The sequence below is a fragment of the Oncorhynchus keta genome, chromosome 28 (assembly GCF_023373465.1).
Source record: "Oncorhynchus keta strain PuntledgeMale-10-30-2019 chromosome 28, Oket_V2, whole genome shotgun sequence".
Taxonomy (NCBI): Eukaryota; Metazoa; Chordata; class Actinopteri; order Salmoniformes; family Salmonidae; genus Oncorhynchus; species Oncorhynchus keta.
Window position 1 is genome coordinate 34,503,691 of NC_068448.1, and position 23,122 is coordinate 34,526,812.

General features: G+C 40.7%; 1 protein-coding gene across 1 annotated transcript in view; it reads right to left on the reverse strand.

The window, feature by feature from the left end:
* Positions 1-6,021: 6,021 nt before the first annotated feature.
* The window catches only part of LOC118361089 (N-terminal EF-hand calcium-binding protein 1-like), a 34,943-nt gene continuing 17,842 nt past the window's right edge, over positions 6,022-23,122 (reverse strand). Inside the window, exons 3-13 of the mRNA XM_035740842.2 lie at positions 21,845-21,953; positions 20,895-20,920; positions 20,633-20,730; positions 13,118-13,254; positions 12,163-12,284; positions 11,694-11,776; positions 9,755-9,808; positions 9,053-9,165; positions 8,637-8,714; positions 8,113-8,204; positions 6,022-7,874 (exon numbers count right to left, since the gene is read on the reverse strand). Coding sequence (XP_035596735.1) covers positions 7,846-7,874; positions 8,113-8,204; positions 8,637-8,714; positions 9,053-9,165; positions 9,755-9,808; positions 11,694-11,776; positions 12,163-12,284; positions 13,118-13,254; positions 20,633-20,730; positions 20,895-20,920; positions 21,845-21,953 — 941 coding nt within the window. The 3' untranslated portion in view covers positions 6,022-7,845. The remainder of the gene's footprint in view (positions 7,875-8,112; positions 8,205-8,636; positions 8,715-9,052; positions 9,166-9,754; positions 9,809-11,693; positions 11,777-12,162; positions 12,285-13,117; positions 13,255-20,632; positions 20,731-20,894; positions 20,921-21,844; positions 21,954-23,122) is intronic.

Below are 23,122 nucleotides of genomic sequence, written 5' to 3' on the forward strand. Positions count from 1 at the left end.
AACGCAGGGCACTTTCTGCCATGTGTCCGGGGACTTTCCCCTAGGCGTGAATGGAGAAACTTCGTTCTCAGCGAGTAGCCTAGACAACAAGCCTTCTGAATGCCCGTATGTTGACTAGCGACTAAAATATTTATAAAGGTTGAAGTAGTAACACAGGTTTAACTAACGGTGTATAACTATCGAAGTAGAATTTTTAGGGGAATAGGATCCCCTTTTGCAACATTGATCATTCATTGCAAAGACTTACTCACAAATAATATTGTAAGAGTTGTAATACTAAAATTACTTCCTAAATCCAGACAAAAATTCTAAAAGGATCATGGGTAAATTTAAAGAGACAGCGCCTATAGGAAAAAGAACAGTCGTCTTTAAACTAACATATTAAGTCAATTTCTCAACACATTTTTGATGATTGTTACTCAAGCAACAATCACCTCATTTGTTTTGATTCAAGTTAATTAATTGTTCTGAGTATTATGATTAATTGATTACAATTACAGTTTGTTCAAACCCCAATTGCAATGCTCCCATGCCTTGATCTTGTTTTCCATATGGAATTACACACTGCCCCTCATCCTCCCTCCCTTCTCCACATCTACTCTCAATCCCACAGTACCTCCTTATTGTCTTTCACTGCCTCTTTTCAACCTCTGGTTTTCCTTTCCCCCATCCTATATCTGGTCTTCCATCCTCCTCCTCTTGGGGGGTTATTGTAATAAAGCACGGGGTAACTTGATCCATGTTTCCCATCTGACGATCATAACAACTGTATTTTCTCCTGCCATTAACTCTGTCAGTAAAATTAATTAAAAGAGAAACTGGCCACTCCATTATACAGAGGATATTTAATATTTTCATAAATCTCTCTCTCTCTCTCTCTCTCTCTCTCTCTCTCTCTCTCTCTCTCTCTCTCTCTCTCTCTCTCTCTCTCTCTCTCCTCACACACTCGCACACACACACACACACACACACACACACACACACACACACACACACACACACACACACACACACACACACACACACACACACACACACACACACACACACACACACACACACACACACACACACACACACACACACACACACACCACCACCACCACCACCACCACCTCCACCACCACCACCACCAGTGGATGCTCCTCAGAGGAGGAAGAGGAGGATCATCGTCCTCAGTGAATTTCAAACAGTGAATCTTTAAAAACGTTATAATGGTTCTCACCCCCTTCCATAGACTTACACAGTAATTTTGACAACTTCTGGAGGATGTCCTCCAACCTATCAGAGATCTTGCAGCATGAACTGACATGTTGTCCACCCAATCAAAAGATCAGAGAATGAATCTAGAACTGAAAGCACACACTACACCTAGTTAGCACTGCAGTGTATAAAATGTGTTGAGTAGTTGAGTCAGAGAAAGACAATAGTTGAACAGTATTGAACAAGTGTATTTATTTAAAAATGAAGGAGAAGCAAGAGAGGGAGAGAAAGAGAGAGATATTTAGTTGTATTTGTTTTTAACTTTCACTTAGCTAGCGAATGCTGCTAGCTAGTTTAGCCTACTCAAACATCCAGCTCAAACATAGAGGGATGCTATGTTAGCTAGCTGGCTATGGCTATCCAACACTGGATTTTTTCCAAGTCAAGGAAAGCTTTTGGTTTTATTAATTTATTGCCACCGGGGCCTGCTGGTGTAACTGCTAAACTGCTTGCTAACTGTACACTGTACTGTATGATTGTAGCAGGTTTACTAATGTGTTAGTTCTATTAGCTATGTTGACTGATGTTAGCTAATATGGTGACAACTATGTAGACTGTGTGTAGTGGTTATGATATGAAGGTTTGGCTTGGAAAGGTTTTTTCGCCTGGTCACAGACAGTTGAAGTGTTGTGCACTGAAGCAAAGGGAAAAGGTGAGAGGAGGAGTGCGTAGATGCGAGAAGGAATTAACTAGAGAAGTGATCATGCTGTTTGTATGTGGCTGCTATGAAAGTGAACTGTGTTTGTGTGTGATCAGGGGTGTATTCATTCCACCGATTCTGTTGAAAAACATTTATTGAACAGAATTAAGGGAATTAACTGGAATGATATATTGTCCTATATTGATGTGGAAGCTGATAGTCAGGTGTTTCTATCCACAATCCAGACTACAATAAATGGCTTCCTAAAGAAAATCAAATCCAAACCTGGCCAAACGAGCACTCTTCCTTGGCTAAATGGAGAAATCTGGAAACTGATAAAAGAACGAGATCATGCTCTAAAAACAGCCCTAAAGTCCAAATTAGATCATGACAGACGTAGGTTTACCATGTTGAGAAATAAAGTGATGAAAGAAATCAGACAGGCCAAGGCAAACGTTTTTATTGACATAGTTGGTGAAGGAAAGGGAAATTCTATATTGATCTGGGAGAATCTAAAAAAGAGGGAAAGACCATAGTAACACCACAAAAAGACTAGAAATCATGGTGAATGACAATCTTACACAGGATGCAGTCGAAATAGCAATAGCCTTCAATTACTACTTGATTGACTCTGTCAGGGTACTGACACAGAACCCCTCCACTGGTTTCTTGGGCTCAGTGCTAGTGAATGACACTCAACCTGTCCTCATCATAAGGGAGGTTTCTGAGTAAGAGGTGAACAAGATGATTGGCCCACTAAAGAACATTAAAGCCAAAGATGTGTTTGGGCTGGACTCTACTTTTCCTAAAAAACTAGGGGGTGCTTCCAAGGGTATGCATGTCGGCCATAATAATAAGGGGGGGGGGGGGTACTGTTAACCATGAGGTTCTTATCACAAAATTGTCCAAGTTCAACTTTCCCCCCGATGCCTTGAGATGGATGAAATCATACCTTGAAGGCAGAACTCAGTGTGTCAGAGTGAGCAATGAGCTGTCGCCCACTCTTAGCTATGATGTGGGTGTGCCCCAAGGGTCAATACTGGGGACCCTCCTGTTCAGCATGTACATTAATGATCTGCCTTCTGTCTGTACTGGGTCTGAAGTTCAAATGTATGCAGATGATACAGTGATATATGTGCATGCAAAGAGCAAACAACAAGCTGCACAAGAACTCACTTCTGTAAATAGTCCAGGTTATAAAGTGGCTCAGTGACTCATGTTTGCATCTCAATGTGAAAAAAACTGTCTGCGGGTTCTTCACAAAGAGAGCAACTGATGCTACTGAGCAATATGTATATGTGTCAGGGGAGAAGCTCCAGGTAGTTACTGATTTTAAATACCTTAGCATCGTACTTGATTACAACTCTCTTTTAAAAAGCATGTGAAAAGGTCATTCAAATAACCAAATTCAACCTAGCTAATTTCCAATTTATACGAAATTGTTTGACTACAGAGGTAGCAAAATTGTACTTCAAATCTATGATACTCCCTCGCTTAACATACTGCTTGACTAGTTGGGCCTAAGCTTGCTGTACAGCATTAAAACCCATTCAGTCTGTCTACAAACATACTCTCAAAGTGCTTGATAGGAAGCCCAATAGCCATCATCACTGTTACATCCTCAGGAAGTATGAGCTCTTAAGTAGGAAAATGATTGTGCAATACACCGACACATGTTTTGTATTCAAGATCCTAAATGGCCTGGCTCCCCCTCCACTCAGTGCTTTTGTTAAACAGAAAACCCAAACATATAGCAGCAGATCCACAAGGTCTGCCATGAGAGGTGACTGTATAGTTCCCTTAAGGAAAAGCACCTTTAGTCAATCTGTTTTCTCTGTGAGAGCTTCACATGTTTGGAATACACTGCCATCAGACACATACTGTAACTGCACCACCTATCACACTCTCACAAAAAACATGAAGACATGGCTAAAGGCCAATCAGATTTGTGAACATAATCCCTAGTTGTGTATTGCCGCTTTCCATGTTGTCTGTAGCTTGTGAGGTTTGGAAACATTTTGTTGCTTTTATATATTTTGACTTGTTGCTTTTTGTGCTATGTTACTCTGTCTGCATGCTACGTCTTGCTTGTTCTATGTTGCTCTGCGTGTGCTCACTGCTCAATGATTGGCTGTATTGTTATTGTAATTGTTTTTAATAACCTGCCCAGGGACTGCGCTTGAAAATTAGCTGGCTGGCTAAAACCAGCACTTTTACTGAAACGTTAATTAATGTGCAATGTCCCTGTAAAAAAATAAAAATAAACTCAAACACAAACTCAAGTAAAAGGAACGAAACGGGGATAAACATACCTGAATTCGTCCAATAGAATCCTCTCATTTGAAATTTTGGACTAATAAATTTTGGACTAATGGACTCAAACTCATTCCACAGAGGGCCGAGTGTCACAGGTTTACGCTCCACCCTTGTACTTGATTGATGAATTAAGGTCACTAATTAGTCATTTAATTTGCAAATAAATTCATTAAAAATCCTACAATGTGATTTTCTGGATTTTTCTTTCTCATTTTGTCTGTCATAGTTGAAGTGTACCTATGATGACATAGCCAAATCTAACATTCAAAATCAAATGGCAATGACCTCCAAATAAGGGGTGAAGTACTTTCCCTGACAAATCCTTCCTCTGTAGTTTTCCAGATTTCCGCTGTTTTGTTGCTTATCCAGTAGGGAACCAGGAGGATTGTTCCCCTTCTGTTTATGTTGATGCATCTCATCTTCCCAGATCTCTCTCTCTCTCTTTCTCTCTCTCACACACACAATAATCATCTTATTATAGTTATGGGCATACTGTGAATAGCCTATGAAGCTAGCAGCTTGTGTGTTCCTTACATTGGCTGATATAGAAAACTTGTCAAATAAGATAGTAGAGGGATGGGATTAGGGACAGAGGAAGGATTTACTGTATCTCAGTGGACGACTGCTGCTGCTGCTGTATCAGACTGTTGTTCTGCCTCTGCTATCTTAAATTTCCACTGGTTCTGTCATAGTGGAATGATTCATTTTTATCTTTGATACGAAACATAAGAGAACCCATCAATCCTACAAGTATTGGATAACTTGAGTCTTTTCTAATGCTTTGGACAAACAGATTAACTTATTGTAAATTATTATTGTCTGTGGTGGAAAATTGCTGTTATATTGTTTATCCAGTGTATCTAGCCATGTAACTAAAATCATATAATGTACTAATGAGACTTGCTCCCTCTGCCAGAAAACATCCCCTTTGTCTACGTGACTGACTCATGGTTCTGGATTTATAGCCAAATGCTGAACTAAGATGTGAGAGACGAGCAAGACAAATGGTTTCATTTGTCACTAACTGGTCTTTTGACCAATCAGATCTGACCTTTTGCCAATAATTGGTCAAAATATCAGAATTGGGCTCCCTAACAGGCTTAAACATCAGTAGAAATCCAGAAGCACGGAACCAAGTCTGCTTGGTTGAACTGCTCCATATTCAACTCGGAGCTCTTAAAAATCAAAGTCTGCAGCTGCTTATACTATAGACCTATTATTAGGTTTATGGTATGTACATTTTTATTTTCAAAAAGCTATTCTAAATAGGATTCTGAGACAGCTGGAGGTAAAGCACCATTTTTGAAACCTCTCAGATTAGTTACTGAGGAATTGATCTGTTGTTGTGGAATAATGGTATGTACAGGGTTTAATGCATCTCTTGTTGTCATACTTCAGTCCTCCAGACAGGGATATAGGGCTCAGTACTGCAGAAGGTCAGTGTTATAGCTCAATTTAAATGTAAAGATCATTTTGAATTGAGCCCACAAATGCAGCGTTTACTGCATATGAAGGCATCTCCGCGAACACGGGAGCATTATCTTTACATTTCAATCACACTATAGCACTAGACATCCACAATATGGATTGAGTCGAGCCCATAATGTAAACCATCACTGTATGCTAAACAAATCAATGAGGTCAAATACTGGTTTTCACCTCATGACATATTTGATATCATGTCATAATATGACACATTATTATAAATTCTAGTTAGAGTTGTCTGTGAATTGCATCATATACCCATAGCACTGTACATGCACTTAGCTGTATTGGTGTGAATCAATAATGATGTGAAATGGTCAAGTCATTAGCTTTAATTCATGCCAACAAAAAAAAACATAGCATCCACATAATTATTGTAACATTGATTTCAAATGTTGGACGACTGAAGAACAACTACAGTACAGAATAGCAGGGACATATTCGTTCATCCTCAACTGGACATGACTAATTCATCCCCATTTGACATGATCAACACTCAAATCACAAAATATCTACTAATAATCATTAACAATATGTGAATTACCTTCAGTTTCATTAAGATTCTCAGACTTGTATTCTATCCATAAGTGATTACTCTCATACTAACAGGGATAAACTATTCAAAAAATACAATGTGGGTTTGTTTTGTTCTGCACACATAATGTTGGCTGCATATTTTTTTCTTCACCACAGAAAACAAATACTCCCATAAACAAATAATCCCATAAATAATGCTGGATAATTAATGTTGATGGCATTGATTTGTTTAAGCTGAGGGATAGCAGTGCAGGTTCAGCCCTTGGAATTGATATTTCAATAATATTAAAGATTTAATATAGCATATTAAAGATCCACTCCAAATGTTTTAACATTTTCTGTTGAAAAACAATATCCCACATATGAACACAGTAATGTAGACACACGTAAGAGCCAAAATAATGTGTTTTGAGCAAAATAGTGTTTTTCAGATACATGTGCAAACCTCATTAAGTAGGCCATTCAAGGAGTTGGTCTTATGGCGCCTTCTGATGTCATCGGCCTCCCCGCTTGCTTACGGGAATAATAGAGGAGCAATAGAGAACAAAAGAAGAAAGCCCCCCCCACTTGTACCATGTAATGAGGATATCTGAACCACCTATTGAGATGTGCCTTTGTTGAGTAAATCAGGTGATAAACGAGATGAATCGGAAACTGGAGTGTGACATTAAATATGATTACATTATTAATATTACAAATGTAGTAAAGTGACTGAAAACCTACCATGTTATCCGTCCACATACTTATCCATCCATATCCATAGCATCGGCAAAAAATATAGCTCCATTCACAACTAAAGTGCATGAGTGACATACAGTAAGTATTAATACGATATCCAATTCAGGGTTGGGTGTGAACCAACCGATCTGTGACAACATTATATCTAAGAAGCACATTGGAAATCACTGTAGTGGTACTTTGTTATTTTACCTTTTTTTTATGAGCTAGGGTTCAACATTGCACAATACAACAGGTAGAACAATTGGACACTGGTAAACTCTACCTCTGTAGTTAGTAATCTGCTGTTATTTTAGTAGGAATGTGAGTACTGAATGACCATATTGAATGATCAATATGTATACACATTTGAGGTAACTAACAAAGTACATCATGGAATGCTAAAGCAATGTGGTATCAATTAGCTTACTAGTAAACAATGTCTATTTCGAGGCTAGTAACAAAGTAGCATTGGGAAATCATTCAAATTCATGCAAATGTTTTTGTTCTTGTACATCTATTTCTACATCTAAACTCATACAAGACATGTCAATGTATCGAAAGATGCACAGCAAAATAAATACTTATTATAATGATATGGATTTCAATAACACAATAGTTATTGCAATATTTCAAAACGCTTTCTCTCTCACGCATTATGTTTTTGGACTGATTTAACTGAACAGGCATAGATAAGTCGTGCATAAGTTCATCTCAAATTATGACAATAACAGCAAACACACAGCATATTGTCTAGGAAATAGTCATTAGTATGCTGCGGTAAACAAAGGAAGCAAAGCATATCAGTAGAAACAGTCAAATGTACGAATAAAACACTTTCTCTTATTGTTTTGAATATCATGGTTTCAATGGGAACTTTACTTCCGTCAGTTGTTATTCATAATCCACCAAGATGCTGAAAAAAAACAAATTAACAAAATAAATAGACTGGTTGTTTACATATGAGCATCATATTTCTAATCTATTGACAACAATATACTGTATGAACATCAAAAAACGGTATGCATTACCACATCCTCTCCAGTGGGTTTGAGTCTTTGTCCCTCTGAGCTCCCAGAGGCATTCCTTATCTCTCCTTTCACCCATCCCTACCTCATCCACTCCCAAAAATCCATCCCCCACATGACACTTACCTGGGAGGAGCATGGTGGCAACCATTTCAGGGTCCTCCAGTACGTCAATGATACAGCGCTGGAATGTCTTGCTGATGGGGGACTGCAGGTAACTGTAGGAGGAAGGGATGGAGAGCAGGGACAGAGGAGTCAATGGGTGGCCCTGGACTGTCAGTGCTTTGTCATACCGTCAATAAGGCTTTGTAGAATGTCTTTAAGTCCAACAGCATTGCAACATCCCATCTTAATCAAGGCATTTTGTAGGAAAACTGAATTTGGAAGAATTCTGAATGGCTATATATGGGTGCAAATCCATTTTCATTCAGTCAATTCATTTGAAACTGTTGGGACTACACTCTTAGAAAAAAGGGTTTCTTCGGCTGTCCCCATAGGAGAACCCTTTTTGGTTCCAGGTAAAACCCTCTGTGGAAAATGTTCTACATTGAACTCAGAACCAAAATGGTTCTTCCTAGAACCAAAAAGGGTTATTCAAAGGGTTCTTCTATGGGGACAGCCAAAATAAACCTTTTTTTACATCTATGTACCTCATCCAGGAGAGACGGTCTTGCCAGAACTCGTACATGATGAAGCAGGATCTCTCTGGAAGAGTCTGGACAGACACACTGTGGGATAAGGAAGTCACAAGTATATTGCAAATGAAATTGGCATTTTGATGACAAACATTTGTAGTTCCCTGTAGTAGTGCCATAGTTCCTTGTAGTAGGGTCTGTACTCTTTATCAGAAAAGTCTGAACTATTGTCACCTATTTGACAGTATTGCAAAACAATAGTTATGATGGAAAGAAAGTCCCTTTTTAGTATTGAAATACAGCCAAAGTGTGTTCACAAAATCCAGAGTAGCTACAGGATTGGGGTGATTAGCCAGGAAAAGCGGCTACATTCACAATAGGTAAAATCCTAAAACAATGGGCAATGTATTCAATGTAGAAGAGAGACCTACTGCAGATTGTTAGTCTGGCAGGCTGTGGCTTCTGTGTAGATCTTCAGAGCCTGCTGGAACTCCTCTGCGTCTTTGTCCTTCACAGACATCTGTCTCTGCACCAGCAGGATGTTCTGTTGAGAAGGAAAGAGGGGGAAATGGTTCAGGCCAGTGGCATCTGGGTTATGTTCATTGGGCACCAGACAGAAGAAAACCTGGTCTGGTCCAATAAGACACTTGTTCTCTGTTGCATGCTCTAATAAACACGATCCTCTACTACTGTAAGTATTAGAAGGACATGGGTAAGAGAAAAGCAGCCAACACTGGGGATCTGGAGGACCACAGTAGTGCATTGGTTTTGTCATTCTAGTATTTTTTAAAGACAAATTAAAAAATGGGGCGGCAGCGTAGCCTAGTGGTTAGAGTGTTGGACTAGTAACTGGAAGGTTGCGAGTTCAAACCCCTGAGCTGACAAGGTAGTTAACCCCCACGACAGAACAGGCAGTTAACCCACTGTTCCCAGGCCGTCATTGAAAATAAGAATGTGTTCTTAACTGACTTGCCTGGTTAAATAAAGGTAAAAAAAAATAAATAATGCTGTAGCAGAGAATTATATAGTTTGACAGATACAGTAGATGTATCACAGTCATTGAAATCTAGGGTAGACATTGAAACCTTACTTTTCCAAATTTAAAAGGAAGTGGTCATCCGAGTTGGACTCACCGAGTTATATGTTCCGGCTAAAGTGTCCTCTTTGAGTGGTTCCAGATGTGGACTCTGCAAATGGAGGCATAAATATTTCAGTCAGTCATGAAAAGAAATGCTGTAACAGAACGAGCCTGACCAAATCAAGCTCAAGTATGAACTTCTAGTAACAGTACGTCACAGAGCATTGCCTTTGATATGAAATGGATTGATATACTGTATGTATATTATATTTCCCTAAAGCGAGAAACAGACCCTAAGCAAAGTGACAATTTGGAGCATAGCACAGTGTTGCAATGTCGTTTTTCGTCACAAAATGGGCGGCTGCTTTTAGTACAATGGGCAGCTCCTATGGCGCTTGCTACGCAGAATTTCTCTGCTCAAATATTGAAACGTAACATATCATTCCTTACGCTACCGTGGGTACAGTGTTGTGTAGGCAATGAAGCTGAGCCAAACCTGCCTGGTTCCTTGATCTGAACTGTAGGCTATGGGTCAAATAAGCAGTCTCTTCTGCCTTGATAACCAAATATAATCTTGGAGTGTTTAAACAATAAACCAATCAATATTTTAGCCTTATTATAATCATCCCAAAAGGTATTTTGTTTCGAAGTAATAATAAATATGTGATTCTAGGCTATTTTGAAACGGTAAAAACAGCTGCTAGCCATGAGCAAAATTATGACATTCTATTTTTAACTGATATGGGAGCGAATACATAAAGCAGCATGTCAAACTGGGATAATTATAGTATGTTACACCGGTAAGTATAAGAATACTTGCCAGGGCATATTATTTCATTATAAATCGGATTATTTCACATGGGGAAGATGTGGGAAGCTAAAAGGCTAGCATGCTTGATGTTTTTAGGCAGCTAGCTAGCAAGCTGCTAGTCGAGTTGCCTACAGCCAACTGGCAGGCATAAAACAAGGTAATGTCAAACAAACCTAAAATGTCATACATGCAGCATTTACTGAAATATGCAATTGATTATTTGAAATTAGGTAACAGTGGTGATGATGTTTTCAACATGATTCTTCGCTTTTACCACAAATGGGAAGATAACAAGAAAATCGCTGCTATATAGCCTTGTGATTGTTGCTATTCGGGGGTCTAGAAATGCATGGACCGCACAAGCGCACAGACGCTCACTTGTACGGAGTGAAGCTTGTATCGGCCTTTAGCAGGTTGAATTGAGCTTTGAGAGCTTGGGAAATAAGATGAGAATTTGGCAGTTAGCACTTTAGCTGGTTGTCATTGTCTATCAAATATTAGTATTTCCCGATGTTGTGACTTAAGCTAATTGTCGACTAAGCATAAATGAGTCAGTGGGCACTGATCAGAGACGGTAGTGTTTGACTAGAGACTCACAACACATCATTAAGACTAAATGGAATAATCTATGTATAACAACTTAACCTCCGACTCATACTCCAGCTAACGACCACTGAACCTTGCTAAAAATGTTTTCAGAATACTCAGAAATCTCAAGAGGAAAAATTCAAATAAAGAATGATTCAAGGGTTTTTCTTTATTTTTACTATGTTCTACATTCTACAGTCTTGAAGGAGTTCCCACATATGCTGAGCACTTGTTGGCTGCTTTTCCTTCACTCTGCGGTCCAACTCATCCCAAACCATCTCTATTGGGTTGAGGTCGGGTGATTGTGGAGGCCAGATCAACTGATGCAGCACTCCATCACTCTCCTTCTATGTCAAATAGCCCTTACACGGCGTCCTGAATATTGTTCCTCATACTCCAGCTAACAAATAGTGAACTTCGTACCCCATACTCCAGCTAACAAATAGTGAGCTTAGTTCCCCATACCCAAGCTAAAAAATAGTGAACTTCCTTCCCCATACTCCAGCTCAGAAATAGTGAACTCCCTTCCCCATAATCCAGCTAACAAATAGTGAACTTTGTATCACATACTCCAGCTAACCACTGAACATCATACCTCATTCTCCAGCTTGTCTATCAGCTGCTGCAGGCGGTTGACCTGGGAGCTCCAGTGGTGGTTGTCTGGCTCCACACTGACACCTTAACCAAGGAAACAGAATGTCAGATCACCACTACACACATGGCTTGTGTCATGAAGTGAAAAATAACTGATCCGGGGTGAATTTCCCCCAAAAATGAAGATAATCTTAACCAATAAGATCATTGTTTGTTCAATGCCTACCAATGCACTTAAGATGCTTAAGATCACTTAAGGTGATCTTTATGTTTTCGGGGAACCTAACCTTTGGTCAATGTGGCAAACAATATAATCGTATAATTTCATATTTCAAAACGGCACTAAATATATTTTCCTAAATTGCCATAGGCCTATAGGTCATATGCGTAATTGCAATCAAAGACATGTTGCTACCTTTAAGTTGAAACAGACCCTTAGAATGAGGCAAAACAAAGGTGTCAATGTGTACCTGTAGTGAGCATGCCAGAGTAAGGGTCTGTGGGGGAGAGACACAGGTTCTTTTGGATGCGACGGCCTGGGCGTTTGGCGATTTTCTGGAGGGAAAGATCCTCTGGCTTCTTTATCATCTTCCTGCAGTGGACACAATCATCATCAACGTCATCCTGATCAACAACAACATTATTATCATCATCAACAGCAGTATCATCCTTATCATTGTTACTAGCTAGGTTACTATCCAATTGGCAACAGATTTTCATGCGAATATTAACGAATCTACATAAAAACAATATGCACATTTTCCCACCAGATATGTAATTTCCATCATATTGACTTGGGTCGGATAAAAGGCTGTGTGTGATGACGTAGTGCACATAATAACTTTTGCGGTTAAATTCCCATGTACCAAATAAAAGATAAAAGCTAAATGGGTTTCCAATGCATTTTCAACACTAATGATGGTTTTGTCACAACAACAGTTGCATTATATAGCGAATGTGCCCACTCTGGTCTTGGCACGTGCCAACCGCTCGCCGATACAGTGCGGGTATAGCCTACATGATGAGAATGTTATGGACAAAAGAGAAAGATTATTTTTATTTGTCAAACAGCAGCCAAACGTTGATCATCACGTCACCAGAATAAGACCCTCAATATCTTATTGGAAAGGAGCATCAAGCTCCCTTTGAAGTTCATAATTTATTTAATCTGTAGCCTAAACTGCATGCTTTGTGTGGGAGGACCACACAACATATCAAATTGACTTTGAAATTATGGTTATTATATCAATCTTTGCACATAAAAGCATTTACATTTTCATTTCTCACATAATTAGCTTTACAAACAAAATAAATCCTGGAGTTGCAAACTGCTTTACCAACTGAAATACAGTCGCAGTGCACAGTGAGAGAGTGATTAAGGGAGGACGCAGAGTATCATAGATAGTCGTTGCGGTGCTACTCTACCTGCCAGTGCAGCTCTGCTCATCCACGGCCTCCATAGCGCAGTCTAATGACGACTGCAGGGACTGCAGCTGGGTGTTGGTCTCTCGCAGAAGGAAACGTGTCACAAACTGTCCTAACACCGATGAGCCCTGGTACTCCTGTACAGGGAGGGGGTGAGGGGTGGAGGTAGAGTGGGAAGAAAGCTTCAATGAAGCAAATCCTATTCAATTGTCATTTCAATGATTATTAATAATAATAATAAATATATACACATTCTTCCTTGCAGATTTTCTCAAGCTCTGTTGGATGTGTAGCATCACTGCACAGCTTTTTTCAGGTCTCTCAAGAAATGTTAGTTCAGGTTCAAGTCCGGGCTCTGGCTGGACCACTCAAGGATATTCAAAGATTTGTCCCGAAGCCACTTCTGCGTTGCTTAGGGTCGTTGTCCTGTTGGGAGGTTAACCTTTGCCCCCGTCCTGAGTGCTCTGGAGCAGTTTTTCATCAAGGATATCTTTGTACTTTGCTCCATTCATCTTTCCCTCAATCCTGACTAGTCTCCCAGTCACTGTTGCTGAAAAACATCCCCACTGTATGATCCTGCTACCACCATGTTTCACCTTAGGGATGATGCCAGGTTTCCTCCAGATGTGACGCTTGCCATTCAGGCCAGAGTTCAATCTTGGTTTCATCAGACCAGAGAATCTTGTTTCTCATGGTGTGAGAGTCGTTTAGGTGGCTTTTAGCAAACTCCAAGTGGGTTGTCATGTGCCTTTTGCTGAGGAGTAGCTTCTGTCTGGCCACTCTACCATAAAGGCCTGATTGGTGGAGTGCTGCAGATATGGGTGTCCTTCTGGAAGGTTCTCCCATCAGTACAGAGGAACTCTGGAGCTCTTTCGGGGTGACCATCGGTTCTTGGTCACCTCCCTGACGAAGGCCCTTCTATCCCGATTGAGCAGTGGCCAGCTCTAGGAAAATCTTGAGAAGCAACCCCACACATGAATGGTCTCAGGATGCTTTACTGTTGGCATGACACAGGACTGATGGTAGCGCTCACCTTGTCTTCTCCAGACACGCTTTTTTCCAGATGCCTCAAACAATTGGAAAGGGGATTCATTAGAGAAAATGACTTTACCCCAGTCCTCAGCAGTCCAATCCCTGTACCTTTTGCAGAATATCAGTCTGTCCCTGATGTTTTTCCTGGAGAGAAGTAGCTTCTTTGCTGCCCTTCTTGACACTAGACCATCCTCCAAAAGTCTTCGCCTAACTGTGTTTGAACATGCACTCACACCTGCCTGCTGCCATTCCTGAGCAAGCTCTGTACTGGTGGTGCCCCGATCCCGCAGCTGAATCAACTTTAGGAGACGGTCCTGGCGCTTGCTGGACTTTCTTGGGTGCCCTGAAGCCTTCTTCACAACAATTGAACCACTCTCCTTGAAGTTCTTGATGATCCGATAAATGGTTGTTTTAGGTGCAATCTTACTGGCAGCAATATCCTTGCCTTTTTGTGCAAAACAATGATGACGGCACGTGTTTCCTTGCAAGTAACCATGATTGACAGAGGAAGAACAATGATTCCAAGCACCACCCTCCTTTTGAAGCTGTTAGTCTGTTATTCGAACTCAATCAGCATGACAGAGTGATCTCCAGCCTTGTCCTCATCAACACTCACACCTGTGTTAACGAGAGAAACACTGACATGATGTCAGATGGGCCTTTTGTGGCAGGGCTGAAATGCAGTGGAAATGTTTTTGGGGGGGATTCAGAACATTTTCATGGCAAAAAGGGACTTTGCAATTAATTGCAATTCATCTGATCACTCTTCATAACATTCTGAAGTATATGCAAATGTCCATCATACAAACTGAGGCAGCAGACTTAATTAATATTTGTGTCATTGACTGTACAGTTGGCCTTGACTGTACAGTTGAGGTCGGAAGTTTACATACACTTAGTTTGGAGTCATTAAAACTCTTTTTTTCAACCACTCCACAAATTTCTTGTTAGTTGGCAAGTCGGTTAGGACATCTACTTTGTGCAATGACACAAGTACTTTTTCCAATAATTGTTTACAGACAGATTATTTCACTTATAATTCACTGTATCACAATTCCAGTAGGTCAGTAGTTTACACTAAGTTGACTGTGTCTTTAAACAGCTTGGAAAATTCCAGGAAATGATGTCATGGCTTCAGAAGCTTCTGTTAGGCTAATTGACATCATTTAAGTCAATTGGAGGTGTACCCGTGGATGTATTTCAAGGCCTACCTTCACACTTAATGCTTCTTTGCTTGACATTCTTGGAAAATCAAAATAAATCAGCCAAGACCTCAGAATAAAAATTGTAGACCTCCACAAGTCTGGTTCACCCTTAGGAGCAATTTCCAAACGCCTGAAGGTACCATGTTCATCTGTACAAACAATAGTACGCAAATATAAACACCATGGGACCACGCAGCCGTGCAAATCAATCCCAGAACAACAGCAAAGGACCCTGTGAAGATGCTGGAGGAAACAGGTACAAAAGTATCTATATCCACAGTAAAACGAGTACTATATTGACATAACCTGAAAGGCCGCTCAGCAAGGAAGAAGCCACTGCACCAAAACCGCCATAAAACAAAGCCAGACTACAGGTTGCAACTGCAGATGGGGACAAAGATCATACTTTTTGGAGAAATGTCCTCTGGTTTGATGAAACAAAAATATAATTGTTTGGCCATAATGACCATCGTTATGTTTGGATGAAAAAGGGGAGGCTTGCAAGCCAAAGAACGCCATCCCAACCGTGAATCCCAACCGCTCCAGCAGGAAAAAATCAAGTCTGACAAAGTGGAAATTGCAAACTTTGCAAGCCTTTTTAAACCTTGAATACATTATTTTGCATTCACTTCTGACAGCACTATCTGACAGCACTATCTGGAAATCTACTATCGGCACTTAATCGAATCCCGGGCCTATGTCGTTTTTGAGGAATTTCACACACCAAAAATGAGCTAAATTGATCTTAAATGTGCTTAATGTGAAAATGTTACAGGGTGCCAGGTGTCATGTGTAACGGTGTGTGACAAGTAACATCGTAAAACTATTTTTCATTATACTTTTATGTTTTTTATCACTTCACTAGCTGAGAAAGCCTGCTGTGTTCTCACCGATCTCTGTATGATTCTATTGGTTTTATTTGTGTAGGTACTGAAAATGCCCCATGGCGCTATGAAATGGAGTTATCGAAATTGAGTGTGCAGTGCCTTGAAGGTGTGCTAAAATTGCAACCTATGGAAACATGGTTTTGTATCTCTTCCTTCCCTATTCTGAAACCATTCAGTTGTACAATTGACTAGGTATCCCCCTTTCCAATTCCTTTCCAATGTTTTCTTTCTCCCTCCCAGCATCCTGTATACTTCAGGAGTAAGGAAGAATTTGAAATGTTTTACTAAATCTCTCTTTCTCTCGGAGTTGCAGATTTTCTGTTGAAAATGTTGGGTGATTTATTCTTTTTTATATTTTTATCTCAGCACTGAAAGAAAGAAAATCATTCTGCAGTATTCAGTTGTAACACCTCATGGATAAAATACATGCTGCTCTTTCTATAAAATCAATAAAATACATTCTGTGTCTCCTAATAGGATGGCTGATATACTGTAAGACCAGTTTTGCCTTTTAGATCATACTGAATACGATTGTATGGATCGGCGGAACCTGATAAATCAGCATTTCTACTCTGAGAATATGGGACCAGCGCTGTGGAAAGCATTTGATTGAATGTTATCAACACCATGGCTGTAGAGACACACTTTAGTGTTCACCCCCACTTTAGTGTTCCAAGAAGAGACATATTAACTAGTACTGATGTATAAAGAGGAGTGTTGATAGGGTTTGTCCTGAAGTCAATCAAGCTAGGACTGGGGGAGGGCAAGGTTGATCTCAGTATAGCCCTCAAGGCAATAACTTCTCCTTGCAGTGAATCTAAACAGACATTGGGCAGAATAATGACGGAATGGAAAAGGCAAAGGAGGACTGTGTGAGAGAGGGGGGGGGGATAGGGAGGGGGGGAGAAAGAAATAGCTACATAGAGAGAAAGAGGGATAGATGGGGAAAGGTAGGGGAAGGGGGGTGAAAGAGATAGGGGGAGAGAGAGATATAGTGAGGGGTGGAGGGAGAAAGAGGTAGATAGGGAGAGAAAGAAAGACGATAACCAGCTATGTAGCTCTGGTGCTGCTCTATCTCTAGAGTATGTTTGACGTCAGACAGTAGGAGTGCTGGGGGGTTCATGTCAGCATTGGTTATTGTCACGTCATTCTCCGTTCACAGATGAGATCACAATCTTTATCTGGTGTGTGTGTGTGTGTGTGTGCGCACATGCGTGCATGTTGTTACCATGGTCACATCCCTCAAACCCATTACATAGCCCAAATACAGTGCATTCAGAAAGTATTCAGACTTCTTCCCTTTTTTCCAGATTTTGTTACGTTACAGCCTTATTCTAAAATGGATTAAATCAAACATTTCCCTCATCAATCTACACACAATATCCCATAATGACAAAGCAAAAACAGGTTTTTAGAAATGTTTGCAAATGTATTATGAATAAAAATATATAAATATTACATTAACATAATATTCAGACCCTTTAATCAGTACTTCGTTGAAGCACCTTTGGAAAAAAATGTAAATCAGTATTTTACTCAGTACTTTGTGGAAGCACTTTTGGAAAAAATAAAAACAGAAATATCACATTTCCCTAAGTTTTCAGACCCTTTACTCAGTACTTTGTTGAAGCACTTTTCTAAAAATGTATTGTAGTCGACGTGTGGTAAATTCAATTGATTGGACTTGGTTTGGAAAGGCACACACCTATCTATACTGGTCAGTTGACAGTGCATGTCAAAGCCAAAACCAAGTGGTGAGGTCGAATGAATTGTCCCTAGAGCTCTGAGACAGTGTGCCAAAAAATGTCTGCATCATTGAAGGTTTCCAAGACAGTTCCTAGAGCTGGCCGCCAGGCCAAACTGAGCAATCGGGGGAGAGTTCCTTTATGGAGATGGGAGAACATTCTAGAAGGACAACCATCTCTGCAGCACTCCACCAATCAGGCTTTTATGGTAGAGTGGCCAGATGGAAGCCACCCCTCAGTAAAAGGTACATGACAGCCCGATTGGAGTTTGCCAGAAGGCACCTCAAGATTCTCTAGTCTGATGAAACCAAGATTGAACTCTTTGACCTGAATTCCAAGCGTCACATCTGGAGGAAACCTGCCACCATCCCTATGGTGAAGCATGGTGGTGGCAGCATCATGCTGTGAGGATGTTTTTCAGTGGCAGAGACTGGGAGACTAGTCAGGATCGATGGAAAGATGAACGGAGCAAAGTACAGAGAGATCCTTGATTTAAACCTGCTTGATACTTGATTAAAACTTACCCCAGAGTGAAGGTTCACCTTCCAACAGGACAATGACCCTAAGCACACAGCCAAGGCAACGCAGGAGTGGCTTCCAGACAAGTCTCTGAATGTCCTTGAGTGGCCCAGCCAGAGCCCGGACTTGAACCTGATCTAATATCTCTGGATAGACCTGAAAATAGCTGTACACGATGCTCCACATCCAACCTGACAGAGCTTGAGAGGATCTGAATGGGAGAAATTCCCCAAATATAGGTGTGCCAAGCTTGTAATGTCATACCCAAGAAGAATTGAGGCTTTGCTTAGTCATTATGGGGTATTGTGTGTAGATTGATGAGGGGGGACAATATACTGTAATACTTAAAAAAATAAAATAAAAATTTAAAGTCTGTAACATAACAAAATGTGGAAAAAGTCAAGGGGACTGAATACTTTCCGAATGCACTGTATATACTGCTGTCCCTTAACCCAGGGTTTCCCAAACCCTGTCCTGGGGTCCCCCCTGGGTGAACGTTTTGTTTTCTGCCCTTGAACTACACAGCTGATTCGAATAACCGACTCATCATCAAGCTTTGATTATTTGAATCAGCTGTGTAGTGTTAGGGGGAAAAAAACTAAATGTGCCTTAACCCACCCATACACACTGCTGTGTCACTATAGGGGGTCAAATGGACATAATGGGGATGGGGAGACACAGCATATTGTACCATGGACCAATCAATAATGTACATCTGCATCCGTTCACACAAGTTGCCTTAATCTTTTCACAGCACAATCCGCTTATAATTTTTGAAATTGAAGAACGATAAAGCTTAGCCTGATCCCGATGTCAAGAATTAGATGAGACTGATGAAGTGTACGCAGTGGTATCGATTAAGTCTTCTCGGGGGTTCTTTGATGTTGATCTGAACGCAGTGCTTATTAGAGCAATCATTTCACTAAGCTCACCCAGGGCTCCAGGCTGCCTCCGTATGAGCTCTGAGCAGAAATCCTATATAGATCTCACCAAATTAAAACCGTTCTGCTTCATGTCTTCAAAAATATGATTACAAATTCTCTTTTTAGTTTGTTTCTTCATAACCAAGCATGATTCTTTGAAGTGATGTCTAGTTTTGGGAAGCAATGCCCAGTTAACCCGGGAGGCTGGTGAGGGGAGGACGGCTCATAATAATGGCTGGAATGGAGTGGAATGGAAATGGAAACCATGTGTTTGATGTGTTTGATACCATTCCATTTATTCTGTTCCAGTTATTACTCTGAGCCCATCCTCCCCAATTAAGTTGTCACCAGCCACCTTTGCCCGGCAGAGAAGGCAGCCATGTTTTTATATGCTTTACTTCATGCTTGGACCCTGATAGTAGTTTAAACTCTTGAAATACTAACTAAAGGGTGTGACCCAAGATAGGCCAGAAATTACCAACCAGAAGTTCTTTGCTGGGTTTGGAGGGGATTCTTCTTTAAGAACTTCCGAATTTACAGCACCTGTCCAACTGGAGATATGTTGGTCCTCATACAGACACCACAGTTCACAACAAAAATATCTACACCACCATGGTTGAAGCTCAAGTGTTATGGAAGGGTCCCTGCAGGTTACAGCCCGTTGTTTTCAAATGCAGCATCAGTGTGAAAGAGGAAGAAGACTCAGTTGTGCAGATCCACTTTCCATACTGTCATATCACTGTCACAGCTGAGAAATCTGAGACGCTTCAAAAGGTAACAAAAGCCTATGCAAACTCCTACTGGGGAAAGGGGTGGTTAGATCTTTTCTAAATGTCATAAGCGGATAAAGGCGGATCAACTGGCTATTATCTTGCTGCTCACTTAATATTCTCAGTAGACATCAACAATATGTTGCTTGACACATATGTAATGGCGAACGGTAACAACAACGAAATGTAATGGAAAGAGATGGTCAAGTAAGTTTCTTTTACCAAATGAGTTCTGCAGTTAAGAATCCCAGACAGTTGATTGTAATGTTAAAGAGATAATTCAGCAATATTAGCGTTTATTGGCAGTGGCTAGTTTTAACAAAAGCAAAGTGTGGATCTCAGTCACACTTTGTGCAGAGACTATTTTCGAGGTAAGGCAACACATATCTAAATATGTCATTTCACTGACATGCTGTACTGTATTGGCCACAAACCTCTTTAGTTTTGTCCATGGCCTTCAGGATGGCGACGTTCAGCTTCTCCAGAGCAGAAAGGACGTTCAGATATTCCCCCAGGTGTGGAGAGAAGTATTCTGGGGGTGGATATACAAAGAGCTGTCAGGTACAATATTGAATATACATAGCCTTTGTAATTTAAAATCCTGTAAAAGACGGGATTAGATTATGGTAAAGGCCTTGAGAGAGCATTTTGACAGCAAACAGTCAATAAAAACATAGAAGAGTCAGAGAGAAATACCTGAGAGTTTGTCTGTGTCGAGGTTGCTGAGAGGTATGAAAATTGGCAGAGGAAGAAGACGACAAAAACATTAATGGAATCAGGGAAGACCAGAAATCTCATCAAACCACTTGAACCTTTTACTGTAGTGGGCTAAATCAGGATCACACAAGGTATTTCTTGGTAGTCTAAAACAAATCTACTTTGAAACAAAAGTATACCCTTCACACACATGGTTATGGGCGTAAACAAAGAAGACACCTTATACCATGCCAGATATAGAGTTGACATGTGTTAAATTTTGAGATTGGATCCCAATATTACATCTTATATAGATCACAGAAGAATGAGATATAACAAAACCGTTTGACATAGAAACACCGGATTTTCTGCGTGTTTTTTAAAATGTATGTTTATCACTTACTACAAATACACATTGTTTCCCCGTCATTTTAACAAAATAATTAAATGTGGCGACATTGAGTCAATGTGGAAAACTGATTGGATTTGCAAAAAGTCCTCAACTTTGAACCTAAATCCAATGACAGGTCGACATTTTTCTGTGCCCAGTGGGTACAGATTCTAAGCTCCCTTGATGAAATATTGACACATCCTCATTGAAGTGTAAACGTCCCGCCTGTGTGGCAGTTACGTCCCGCCTGTGTGGCAGTTACGTCCCGACGCCTGTGTGGCAGTTACGTCCCAACGCCTGTGTGGCAGTTACGGCCCGCCTGTGTGGCAGTTACGTCCCGCCTGTGTGGCAGTTACGTCCAGCCTGTGTGGCAGTTACGTCCCGACGCCTGTGTGGCAGTTACGTCCCGACGCCTGTGTGGCAGTTACGTCCAGCCTGTGTGGCAGTTACGTCCCGACGCCTGTGTGGCAGTTACGTCCCGCCTGTGTGGCAGTTACGTCCCGACGCCTGTGTGGCAGTGACTGAATAGGATTCCCAGAGGAAAATAAGACGCACTCACTCTGTCTGCTTCCTGTCAATTGAGTAGAACAGCTCCTGCATCTGCTCTGGGGTGAGGATACCGTCGGCAAAGTACGACTGGAACTCCTCCAGGGATAGCTTGCCATCGTCTGAGAGAGGGAAACCAGGGACATGTTAACTACCTACTGAAACAGAGAAGACGATAAAGGAGTATTCATGACTCAGTTTGTTCAAGACTCAAGTTACTGGAACTAAATAACTGTGTTGGGTTCTGAGAATAGGAAATACACTTATTCATGTCACTGAGGGAGAGAGGGTAACGTATAACGTTTACATTATGTCAGGATATGCTATTGTTAGCCATCAGAGATCCTATGGGAGGGATCCTCTGGGAAGAGAAGTGACACAGCCTTGTGTTGAGTGCAGGGAAGCGATCACATGTGGCGGGCAATGATAAGGTGAGAGAGCCATGGATTAGTGATGGAGGGGGGTCGAGATAAGGTCAGGTCATGTTAAGGGAGAAATAAACGTTTATGGCCCGTATCATTTAGTGTCCTGCCTAGCAGTAAAGAACAATGTTTGTACAGATGTGTAGGAGGAAGGGTTAAATATCAGTGCTTGTGTGAAATGTTGTCTAATGCAGCTGTATTGATCCTCTGGGAAAATAAACTTGGTGAAGCTTTCATAGTGTCCGTAGAGTTTATTTTCTCTGAGAATTAGTACCCAACGCTGTCTCAGTGAGTCGAGTGCACTATATGAATTAAGTACAGGAATATCTTTCTTCACGCCTGGCTTTCTCAATTAAGTGATAATGCCCAAGAAGCTGGTGTTTGGAGGGTATATTTGCATGGGTATTTGTCTCGGGCCAACAAACTGTACAAATATATCCGACAAACACCAGCTTTGAGGGGATTATCACTTCATTGAGATAATGCCAGGCGTGAATAAAGAGCATTATCACTTTTATACAATGGGTTATGAACATATTCAAATAATGATTGACATGTTTTCTTTAAAAACTTTATTTTGATGAAATTATTCATGCTATTTCAACCTTCCTCGAGATATAGTCCCGACACAAATCTAGGGTTGCTACCCAAGCCAGCTGGTCGTTACGTGTTTTTATTCTAAATCTATGGACACGACCCAGTCGTACATTCTAAGTGTTCCGTTGCCATGATGGCTGGCAACGTTATTATCCCTTGCTTGCTAGCTAGCCAACTAATGCAGTCATGTCAAACAGTGAAGCCAGAATAACAGCAAACTAGCTGCATTTGCATTTGTTAAAGCTGTTTTCTTGTGATTTTTTTTTAGGATA